General features: G+C 38.5%; 1 protein-coding gene across 1 annotated transcript in view; it reads right to left on the bottom strand.

Moving 5' to 3' along the window:
• The window catches only part of LOC141346182 (contactin-5-like), a 52,777-nt gene that overhangs the window by 12,180 nt on the left and 27,728 nt on the right, over positions 1-12,869 (bottom strand). The window contains exons 3-4 of the mRNA XM_073851092.1: positions 7,586-7,709; positions 4,311-4,486 (exon numbers count right to left, since the gene is read on the bottom strand). Of these exons, the coding sequence (XP_073707193.1) occupies positions 4,311-4,486; positions 7,586-7,709 (300 nt within the window). The remainder of the gene's footprint in view (positions 1-4,310; positions 4,487-7,585; positions 7,710-12,869) is intronic.

The following is a 12,869-nucleotide window of genomic DNA, read 5'->3' as shown; positions in this document are numbered from 1 at the left end:
AGTACTGTCAAAAACTAAGCAATGGATTGTCGTGTTGTGCGTCATACGGAAAGAACCATCTGATAGAAGTTAGGATAGAAAAGATAAAAATCTGTTGACTGGGTTTCTTTCTTCTTTCCCAAGTGCTCATCTCGTATTTTCCTGACCCTTCATCTTCATTGGTAAAATGAGACCTTTGTAGGGTAAATCGATATTCATCTGTTCTCAACTATAAGGGAGGATGGGAGATAAGATAAGAATCTGCAAGAACCAATGCTTTCATTTAAATAATTGTGTGCCATTCTAAGACAATACATGACCTTTTTAAGGAGTATTTAAACTTAATATATCATGATTGATCGGACTGCTCTCTGATTGGATGCTCACATAATTTACACATGAACACAAGAAAGAAAAAAGCGGCCCTCTTTCAACTTACTTATACACAACAATATATTTTTTTTTCTGTAAAAAAAAAAACTTATTTTTTAATTAGTTTTAATATATTTAAAGGGGTCCTATAATGCTTTTTCACCTTTTCACAGTGTGTGGTGTGTATGTTTGGGCATAAAAAAAACATCCACTCCAAAGGAAGATATTTAGTTTTTTTTTTTTTAAATCCCTTTTAAAGAACTACAACAGACAGCTCCTTTGGACTACAACATTTGTTTTCCGGATGCTATGATGTCACAAAGTGGTCCATTAGAATATCATTCAAATAAATCCCGCCTACGGAAATTCAAATCGTTGGCAGATGTGGAGGAACGAGGTGGGGGATTAGCCTAACTTTAGCAGAGTAGCATGGACAGCCGCTTCTGGGATGTTTCAGTGTGCTGCAGGGCGCCTCGTATAAATGCAAGCATTGACTAAAGTGTCTGCGAACTGCTCTGGTAGCCGTGCTGGAGGCATGCCGCTGACGTGTTAAAACAAAACATGCGGAGCCGAGGCTGATGTAAACACAAGCATTAACTAGAGTGATGATCATCAATGGTCGCGTCTGAGCCGCACCGTAGACGTGGTAGGAGATGTATTCATTGTACAGTGTAGGTAGCTTCACTAGCCTTATCATGGAGCTGGTTTCAGGCATGTAAATAATGAAATAAATTAGCACAATAATGATAATATCATGTATCGGCGATCTTGCAGGCTGACGATAGGACCAACACTACTGTAGCATATTATTTACTCACCCTCCATGCATCCTAGGTGTATATGACTTCCTTCTTTCAGACGAATGCAATCTGAGTTAAATTAAAGATAATCCTGGCGCTCCCAAGCTTTAAAACAGCATAGACTGAACGGCATAGACAAGTGTTTCTCTCCATCAGTCCAAAACGATTCATAATAAAAAGTGCCTCACATGGCTTCAGGGGGCGATCTGATGCTTTTTTTAAGAAAAGTATCCATATTTAAAATGTAAGAATCACTTTAATCTACCTTGCGCAGTTGTACACGGAACTTGCTGTTTTGGGAAGGGGCGTGGCAGTACTGAAATGCCGTCTAAGCTGTTCGCCAATTGCAATTGACTGCTAACCAATTGACTGCTAACCAATCACAACACATTTCGTTTTTCGGAGAGCGGAGCTTCATCAAACCCGGAACTAATTGAGCCATTTGTGCCAGTATGGGGATAAAGCTATTGTAATAATATAAATTATGTAAAAAATAATGCGTTTTTCGAACCACCAAGCATGAGAACATGTTCTGGTGCACCCCCAAAACAAAATAAAGAGCATAATAGGACCCCTTCAAAATGAACAAATCTAGTTGGTTGTATAATAATACATATAATGGCTATGTCCTAAATGGATTTACGTGCACTTGCAATTTCATACGGGCCTGTGACTGCTCCGTCACATCACATGTCTGAGAAATCCACAAGAACAAAGTGTGTTCCAATTGTGAATATACTCTAGGTTTCAGAAGTATGCTCTCATCCACCCAGCCACTATGCACCCTTAATGCATCAGGGCCTTTAAATTGGAAGCCACTTTTAGCCACTTTCTAGTTTAGAGAATCCAGTTCCGGATGGCCCTGTTTTCTGTGGTTAAACAGAGAAGAGTTCTGAACAGAACGGTCCTATGTGCATATCCACAGGCTTGTTCTTTCAAGCCATGATACCTAAGTCACATCCTCCCACTTTGGAGGGCTCTGCTGAGAGAGGACTGGATCTCAGAAGGGAGTGAGATCAGAGACACTCCCTCTGCCTGCAGTCTTCAAAGCGTGGCCTGGTAACTAGCTTGAACCAGGGAGTTCTGCTTCTCAAAACAAAGAGACAGAAAAAAAAAAGCCCAACAGGGAATGCTTTCGGGGCACAACACACAAACTGTGAAAGGAATACAGACTAGTGGTTTTCTTTCTCTCCCACGTTTTTATATGAAAATACATTTCTGAATCTCCAGGGGAGCTGTGGATGCTCTGTGCAAACTAACCGGTTTCCCTGGCAAGAGTTGTAAGAGGTCTCTTAGCAGGGAAGGCATGTGACATCCGTGGCCGGGCTCAAAGACTAGGCCCCTCTCCAAACGGCCGAATTGACCATCTCTGGGAAACTCATGCCTGGCTTCCTCAATCAAAGACAGCAAACAAAGAGATCCCAGCTAAATGTTCCCTACCGCAGGATGGCCAGAAGAGCTGTTTGCATTTCATGAACCGAGACCTCGACCAATGCACGCCATACAGGGAATCATTGCCTTTAATCATTTTGAAATTGCACAGCAGTAGCTGCCGGCAGCTCTAAAGCACACTTCAGGCTGCTCTGTTCTTGAATGACCAGCTAGATTTGTGAAAGTCTAAAGGTTCAGAGTGAATCCTGATCAGTCCAGTAGTACTTTAATGGTTTCTCAACCAGAGTTGGTGTCTCAACTCCGTTCATAAAAAATAAAAGTGACTTATTTATATTCTCAATGCATTTCTTAATATTAATACGCATGATTCATCAGTTATTCCAATATATGCATGTAATAACTTCTTGTGCTTTTTCAGGTGATTCCATCAAGCCTCAACCTGAAGCCCAACTTTGATCCAATATCCAACTATCATTGGGAAAAAAAAAAAAAGTCACACCCTACATTTTTTCTTTTTAATTTTGATCAATTTTAATACAAATACATCAGAATGTAGTAGTAAAATAGGTTGCGAACAGTGTTTCATGTTGGCTTTGGTGCCAAGGTGTTGAAATAATGGTTAATTCATTTTATTGCAACCTCGTTGCACACGTCAGGCTCATGAGATTGTCCCCTGCCAATAAGAGTGAAAGATCCTTGGGTGTCCAACAGGGTGATGAATGGTGGCCATTTGTTATGTGGAGGCCTGGGAAAAGCTCTGCATCCCAATGTCTGCTGCCAGGAGCTTTCCTTTGTCTGTTCGACAGGCCTTCAGAATGGGCAACAATGATCGGAGCAAGGTTATAGCCAGGCGACGGAAAAGGACAGACAAAAAAAAAAAAAACAGAACTGTGTTCACGAGGACTGGCAGCTCATATGGAGATGCAAAGAAAAGACTGGATAACTTTACGCTCTCGTTCACAGTGTTCTTTTTTTTTTTTTGCAAAGAGAGAACAGAACATGAAAGGTGAATACCATTCTTCATGTAGGCGAGAGAACACGAGCAAACACCTCTTCAATATTACAGTCTGGGAAGCGAAAAACAGGCTTTCTAACCACAGCTATAACACATTTACTGCTCGTAAGAATGTTACATCACACGTACACTAAATGTATATTTTTCTACAGAAAACACCATGGGCAGTGAATAGTGAAGCACACAATCCCGTTGGGTACGCCAATAAGACTATTATGGCCATCGCTCCTGGGGAAACTGTAAGCAAAACTAACAATGTGTTTTCCAGCAAGCAATTGCGCCTCTAGCTCCACGCTGCATGCTTCCGTGGCTTGTGATGATATTTTGGAGGGAAGCAAGGGGATTACTAGGGAAAGAAATGCGCTTTTTGCTCTTGTTGCATGAAGCGGAGCGTTAAGGGCACTTTTCCATCTGATGGAGAAAACTTTGAGGCTACGTTTTAAGGAAAGGATCAAAGCATCATGGGAATAACTTTAATTGCATTTACTTTTAATTAGCAGCATTAAAAGGAGGCAGTTTTAGGGGGAGCTTTTGGGTAGGCAGTGTGGGAATAATATTAATATGAAATAGATAAATAAAAATGTAAATAGATATTTCTCTCTAATCCTGTTCAGTGCTGAAATGTTAAACAACTATATCAACTCAAATAGATGTAGCAGGGCTATTAGGGGGAACTGTTCTGACATTTACAATCATGACAAAAACACACACAATTACTAAAACCTCAATGATAGTAAAATCAAATTACTCACAGGCAAATTGCAGGAGGGCATCTCGACTCAAGACGGTGCCAATACTGTTTTCTGCTCTACACTGGTATCTCCCATAATCAATGGCTTCGCTTGCATTGTGTATTATTAAGTTCCCATCAATCAAACTGTAGCGGAAATCTGCTTCTGCATCCACAACGGTTCCGTTGATCAGCCAACTGAAAAAGCAATGAATCGAAAAAGAAAAAAGAAAACATTATTAGATTCTGATGAATAAAGAAATACATAAAGTTGAATACACTGAGGTAACCAGGGCTTGGCTTTAACTTTTTTGCTCAAAAAACCACCGTGGCACTCACCATTTTCACTGGTCACAATTTTGTTGAGAGAAATGGCGTTTTATGTTACTAAAGTTACCTAGTTATCTTAGTTTTCCCTAACCGTATTAAATGCATGCATCATCTTTCATTTTTAAATTCTTATATTTTATTAATAATGTCACTTAATTTAATAAGACACTATAGGGCTGTTACCCATCAAATGAAATTGGTATTAATAAAACCAATCTTTTAACTGGAGAAGAAACAGAAGCAGCTGAAGTAGCATTTACACATGTTTAATGAAGTTAAAATGTAGCATGAAAGCATTTACATTGCCCAACAATATAAATAATGTAATGAGCTTGGTGTTTAAAATCAGTGTTTAAAAATATAAGATGTTGGAAAAAATGCAAAGATAAGCTTCTTTTAAATATGAAAGTACTCCGCCAATAGGTGGCAGCAAGTGACTGTCTTAATTAATGAGTCATTGAGTATGTTTACATGCTCCCTCTTAATGCAATTCAAATTAGATTTTGGCAATATTGCGATTAAACTGTACCTCATGTAAATGCAATACTTTGATCTAAATAATACGATTAATCTTATAATCGCAGCAAGCATAATCATATTAGCATAGGCGGCGTGCGCTGATTTTAATCGAAACACACATTCTCTTGACGTTGTGTGACATGCAGTACATTGCAGTATATTAATGGACGAAAATACAGAAACGGGTACATTTCTAGGTGCGTCACAACAAATTGCCATCACATTTATATGGCGCAGAAAAACCATGGAATACAATTAGACGTAAATAAATTAAAACAGTGGCCAGTCAGGGGTTTGGTGTTGTGGACTTTCGCTCCGCCTCCCTCACGTCCCAGCACCAGTAGGAAAGTCCACAACACCAAACCCCTGACGCTGATTGGTTGGAACACTGTTTGTTTATGTGTGGAAAGGTTGGTAGTGCCGATTGTTTTTTTGGCATATCTCGGACCCTAGGCTGACCAGAGAGACGCGGTTTTTTCACAGACAATTTATGGGGCAGGCAGCGAGCGGATCGTGATGAAAGGTCAGCTGAATTTGACACTTTATGTTTCAGGCTAGAAATCGCTGATACAACCTTTAATGTGCTCCCTTTGCCATCCTCTCCCCTTTTTGCGGAACATGATCGATTTTGAAAGCGAAAGTGAAACCGAAAAAACGTGTGCATACATGATTGCATGCTTTCGCAAGCTTCAGCAACTGCAAGCGATCACATATTGAACTCCCAAAATGCAGCTTTAAAGGGCTCTAAATGATTCCAGTCCATGAAGAAAGGTCTTATCTAGTGAAGTGATCAGTTGTTTTCTAAAAAAAAAAAAAAATACAATTTTATACTTTTTAATCTCAAATGCTTGTCTTGTCTAGCTCTGTGTGAACGATGTGTATTCCAGTTCATGACAGTTAGGGCAGGTCAAAAAACTCCCATCTCATTTTCTCCTCCAACTCCAAAATCATCCTACATCACTGAAGAAGTACTGGCCCAGTGTTTAAAAAATGAACATGCATATAAGGTCAACGCCCTTTACAAAAGAAAAAAAAAAAAAAAAGGTAGAGCGATGTAGGATGATTTCAAAGTTGGAGGAGAAAATGAGATCTGTCATGAACCGGAATATACAGAGTTCACGCAGAGCTAGACAAGTGGAGCGTTTGAGGTTAAAAAGTATATAAATTGTAAATTTTTTTAGAAAATAGCAGATTGTTTAGCTAGTTAAGAGCCATCTTCCTCTGCTGGGATTGTTTAGAGCCCTTTGAAGCTGCATTTACACTGCATCTTGGAAGTTCAAACTTGAGGGCACAATAGAAGTCCATTATATGGAGAGAAAACCTGTAATCTTTTCCTAAAAAAGGATAAAGTTTTTACGACTGAAGAAAGAAGACATGAACATCTTGGATGACAAGGGGGTGAATACATTATCTGTACATTTTTGTTCTGGAACTACTTCTTTAAGAATGGACCACTAAATCATTGACTCAAATGATTCATTCAGAATAACAGAATCATTTAGTAACGAAACACTGTGTGTTGCTCAGAGATGTGTGACTTTTCTGCTGTGATCTTTGTTTTGAACTATTTTCGTTAACCAAATCGAGCAAAAACAGTCAACACTGACAATATTGTACTGAAATGTATATTAACAACTCGTTTGAACTCTTGTATAAAATCAATGTCAAATCTTCAGGAAAAAAGGCATTATCTTGGTCGTGTCATGTTGCTTAACTACTCTATATGTTATAAATATAAAAACTACATGTGTCTCCCTCAAGAGAAATCGTGGACCGGGGGCACCAAGACCGGACCGAAAGGGCACTTTAGCATCAGACCTCAAAGAGGCAGGCCACTGCTCATTAGGTGAAATTGAAAGAATATAATTAATTTCTGTATGTCTACTTTTTAGTTTGTGCCCAGTTTAGTCTCAGATGTGTATTTTATTAGTTTTGATAGAACATAGAACAACCAAAGAGCTTGTTAGTATACAGCCTGATGTGTCTTTAAATCTTAGACAGGAATATCGATCTAAATTACAACCCAGAGCTCAAAACCACATCAGTGTCTGACAGATCAGTAGCACCGAGTGGATCATTCAACCTCACTAACACCCGTATTTATTCATGCCTATAGACATTCAGCGAATCCTCCAGGCGGGAATAGGTACATTGATGAATTGCTGTCTGTTTCCTAAGGGATAGAACTACTCTGAGAATGTAGCGCATACGCTGAATCACAGGACAGTGCAATTTAGTAAGTAATATGATGATTCTAGAACATTATATCAATTCTGATTAGGAACCCACAGAGAAAAGTCCAACATCTGCGTCATTAGCATTAGTCTAACAGAAATGCCACTCAGACAGGATAATAAGGATTCACAGTAAAGCTCCAGAGAAATTAAATGTCATTTATTATCCATTTAATGAAATCTTATCCATGTTAATGAAATGAGTAATCCCTACCTGTAGGTCGGAACAGGGTTTCCTCTGGCTTCACAATTCATTATCACTTTCTTATCATCTGAATCCAGGGAGAAGATGGCATCATCTGGCTCTTGAATGAACACTGGACCGAACTCCTCGCTTTCTGGGGTCAGATAGAAGAAGAAAAGCAAAAACCAAAGTTTACAAAGCTGAAACTTCTTGTGATATAACCCTAAAATCTCTTGGTCATTCTGGGTAATACCCTTTCTGATACCGTTCTCTTTGGGATTGTGATAATATACTGTATTGTGGTAACATTTTATATGTAAATAAAGCATTTGATTTGACGCTGTAAGCAATACAAGGACAAGATATGTGAAAAGTCTAGGTTAGTAAGTGGAGGTTTTGGGTTCAAACACTGCAAGAGGTGATGCATGAGCTATCACTACTGTACCCTTGAGAAAGACACTTACGCTGCCTTCAAGTCCTCCTGGGAAGTTCCAACTTATGAGTTCAGAAATGGTATTAACTCAATATAAAATTGCAGCCGTATAATCATAACAGCTTGCTGGGCAACTTCATATTTCTTTCTCTCTTTCTTACATCCCGACAAATACAGAAGGCTTATTTTTAGAGCAAGTACAACAAAGTAGGAAAAAAAATGAGCAATTAAGAGTGTAACTGATGCTTTAATTTGTGCATTTTATCATTGTTGTGCTACCACAAAAAATGATGGGAAAAGTAGTCCTGTCACACAAGTCTGCTGTCTCATAAAGCTGCTAAATGAGTTGTATTTTCTGCAAACTGTGTTATTCCTAAATGAAACAAACACGAAATGTATACAAACTAAACAATTACAATTACAGCAACTGATCAATTTGCTTCCCCCATGAATTTTTAACTGACATACCACCAACTCTGAAAATCTGGGCTCAAAGAAAATCCATGCCTCCCACTGGAAATAATTCCATAGTGTACTACTTACCCATGTACGGAAATGAATGTGGATATTTGGTCCAAATATAGGCTATGTATGTCAGACACAAAATGGTGTTTTTACAATTCAAAGCAGTTTAAACTCATTCTACCAGTCCAGCTGGATCTACGTGGCAGACGGTCCACATTAGGAATCCTGTTAACTGTCTCATATATTCAGCCCCCAGGGTGAACTCGATAACATATCTCAGTAGAATAACTGAGAGTCCTTCCAATTAGAAACACTCAGGAGATCTGCTCCGTCGGTGCTCAGGGAGTGTATACTGAACAATGGGACCGTTCCTAAATCTCAGGTTGTTTAACAACCACATGATAATTTTTTTTGCAATATGTAATATGGAAACGCATTGTTTTTGGGTATGTGTGATGGTAATACATTTTTGGGACATGTGTTATACTAATACCATTTTGTGTACATGCATAATGTTTTGGACATTTACCATAAGTTTTTTGGACATTAACCATAGTAATAGGCCTAGCATTTTTTTGGACATGTACCATGTTAATACCATGTTTCGGATATGTACTATGACAATTTTTGTGGACAATAGATATGTATAGGTTGGGACTATGCAAATTCGGTCATAGAGAGCTGCTGTCCTGCATAGTTTAGCTCCAACCCTGAGAAAAAAAAACAAACAAAAAAAAAAAAACACCTGTTTTAAGATTTAGAATAAGATTAAGATTAAGACACCAGATTTTGGCACAATCTACCAAAATTCGTAAACAACAATGGGCGTTAAGATGCAAGATTTTTGATTGTTTCATCTCAACAAGTGGGCGACAACCGATGCCACGTTTGTGATGCTTCACAACCTCACCACAGAAAGACTAGCATGTTTATTTTTTTTTTATTCTGGTCACCCACAATGAATTCTGTCACATCTGCATTTAGACACTGGTGAGTAGAAGCACAGAAGCACATTTGTACATGCTTTCAAACATGCCTGAAATGAAAGAGGTATAATGGTATCGGTCCTGCTAGGTGGAATTTTACAATGAAGGAAATGTTCGTGGAGCTATGGCAACAATAGTCTGCATTTATGATGTTTCCTCAAGGGACTAACCGTGACGGAGTAAAAAAAAAAAAAAAAAAAAAAAAAAACTCAGTTCTCTTTGACAGTTCATACTGTCCTGTTCATGCAATTCAGATTTGTGTCCACTGTCAGGTTTTCTTTCCTTTTTGGGCTTTTCTGATGTCAAGACTGGGTAAAGCATGCTGTTTGCTAGCCACTGTTTCTTTACGCTCATGTCATCTTCTGTCTAGTCCCACCATATAGATGACAGCACGCATGTTGTTGAACACAGCAAGCGATGGTCGGGTGGCAACGTGTAGTCTGTATGTTCATGACACAAAAAGATTTTAAGAGTCAAAATTGCATAATCTGAAACAGTGACTGTTGTAACCGACAACAAATAAATAAATAAATAAATAAATCATGTAGTCTGAACTGGGATTTAGTAATCCTGAAAACATTGATTAACTTGTTCAGGTGTGTTTGATTAGGGTTGGAGCTAAACTTTGCAGGGCAGCATCTCTCCAGGACCAAACTTGCCTACCACTGGTATATGTAGATGCCACATTTGACCACTCCAGACACTAGAGGTGTGACATTAAATGTATTTGTCCTGACCCATCATAATACAGATGCAACAATTTGGTTCACGCACTCAGACGACGAATACAGTCAGCTATATGCGATCAATCAAGAAGGGGGCTACAGTAAATGTCACAACATGAAAGAGCAGAAAAAGAGACAAGCACCAACCCAAAACAAGTTCAGTGACTTCAGACGCACACCAGGGCTTTGAAGAATCGCCTGCTTGTTTTAAATCAGAAGTGGGAACATTTTGGGTTCTAGAGATGCACTGGGAGACTGGACTGGCTATGAATCAGATTTTTTTTTTGACCAAACTGTATTTTTGGAATTCCACACAAACTACAAATTGCAATGCAATCATTCCCCAAAATGTAATCTGTGGCAGATCATGCTTACTGTTTGTGATGTACCAAATATTGGAAAAAATATATACAGTCATGTGAAAAAGTTAGGACATCCTATTGAATTCCATGGTTTTCCGTACCAGGATATCATAAAAAAATAAATAAATAAATAAAAATAAAAAAATCTGGTCCTTGGCTGGTCTCAAAATTTGGAAAATAAAACCTTAGATGAACAACAACACACAACAAATTGCACCGTGCCATTATTTACTGAACAAAAATATCTGTCTGACAGCTAAAATTGGGTCATGCAACAGGACAATGATCCTAAGCACACCAGCAAATCTACAGCAGAATGGCTGAAAAGAAAAGAATCAAGGTGTTTCAATAGCCCAGTCAAAGTCCAGAGTGCATCCTGACTCAAATGCTGTGGTGAGAGCTGTGCGTAAGCAAATGCCCACAAACCACAATAAACTGGAGCAACGTTGAAAAGACGAATGGTCCAAAATTCCTCTAGAACAACGTCAGAGACTGATAAAGTCATACAGAAAATGAATGCTTCAAGTTATTGCTAAAAGTGGATCTATAGGCAATTGACTCATAGGGTGTCCTAATTTTGTCACACATGGCCTTTTCCTCTTGGCTGGATTTTTCTTAAATAAATAATGACACTGTGGGATATGCCATGTGATGATGTTTATCTGAGCATTTATTTTCCAAATTTTAAGACCTGATCATTTTTTATTATGTCCTGATACAGAAAACCATGGAATTTAATAGGAGTATTGTTTCTAACTTTTTCACATGACTGTATCTAAATACTGAATTGTGGGTGGTGGGTTATATGAATGTATCTCTAAGGGAGAACTTACTATCTTACCATCCACTTACCTTGGTATAATGCATTTTAAAGTTGTAAGTGCAGCTCTGGTTTGTTTATAGCAGTAACCAAAGAAACGCTATATTGCTGCTGTTCCATAAGCGCCACCTGAAAATTTTGTGCAGGTGTCTCATGTAGCATAATTTTACAAATCAAAAGTCAGACCATTCTGTTTTTGCTTTAAATCTTGAAGTGATACAATCTAATTCCAAAAAAAGAAAAAGAAAAGAAAGGGCAGTCATAGCCTAATGACCAGGGTTTTCTTCCACCTTTAATACCACGACTAAGGTTAGACCCTTGAGCAAGGTACCAAACTTCCAACTCCTCCCCGGGCACCACAGCAAATATGGCTGCCCACCGCTCCAGGTGTGTGTTCACAGTAGGGATGCATGGTATACTAGAAAAATACCAGTATATATTTTATTTCAAATGGTTCAATAGTGTCATTTTGATCAATTTGGTATTTTATACTCTGCTGTTCCCAGTGCTTCCCAAATTGCTGCGAAAGGGGTAAACTTGACAACAGAACAACGTGATGGATCATCAAACAGGTGAAATAGCATCAACACACTCACTCTAGTAAATAAAGACAACAGTAGAAGTGACATATGGCATTATTTTGCCTACAAAACAGATGATAAAGGTGAATGAGCTGACACTTACTCCACCTGTATGCAAGTATTGCTATAAATCATGTTGGCACAGGAGGCAACACATCAAATCTTGCCAAGCATTTGTCACTTGCTCATCCTGATCATCGAATTTAGAGTTCGACAAGTGAGTGCATCATTCATCATTCATAAATTCAGATTTAATTAACTTTTATTCACAACTGATCAGCGCACATACCTAAGATGTGATACAGAGTAAACACGAAAGCTCAAATGTGCGTGTGTGACACACTATAAGTTTAGCTTTAGTCACATATTCGACTTGCATTTCAAACAATCAAATGTTTCTGCCATGCTGCTGACCGCTAAAAGCAGCCAAGAGAATGAGAGAGAGATTTATATTTAATGCTTTTTTTTTTTTTGGCTATCTGGGTCTGAAATCTAAAAAAACAATTGGAGAGACAAAGAGTTAATACACTGTCAGAAAAAAGGGTACGGTTGGGGTCCATTTGTGACACTTAGGGTACAAATGGTGAAGTTGTACCCTCGATGGTTCATAGTTGCACCTTAGAGTACTCATATGTACCATTTAGGGGTAAAAAAGGTACAGATATGTTTCCAACTGCCAGAGGGTCCACGTTTGTACCATTTAATCCCCAAAGAAAGGTACAATCACTTGTGTGACCAAAGAAGTAAGCCAAAGTGTATGAAATAGTCACCCAAAATTAAACATAGCAAGATAATCATTTTCATGAGTTGTTAGTTATTTGGAAGAGATGCACAAAATAACCAAATATGTTCAAGAGCCTTCATCTTTCTGACCAGTTCTGAACAGTACACACGCAAATTACATTTTAGTGTTTATGCAGAACATCAAGATAATAACTTTTA

This window comes from Garra rufa, chromosome 11 (assembly GCF_049309525.1).
Source record: "Garra rufa chromosome 11, GarRuf1.0, whole genome shotgun sequence".
Lineage (NCBI taxonomy): Eukaryota > Metazoa > Chordata > Actinopteri > Cypriniformes > Cyprinidae > Garra > Garra rufa.
This window is presented reverse-complemented; position numbering and strand designations above follow the sequence as displayed.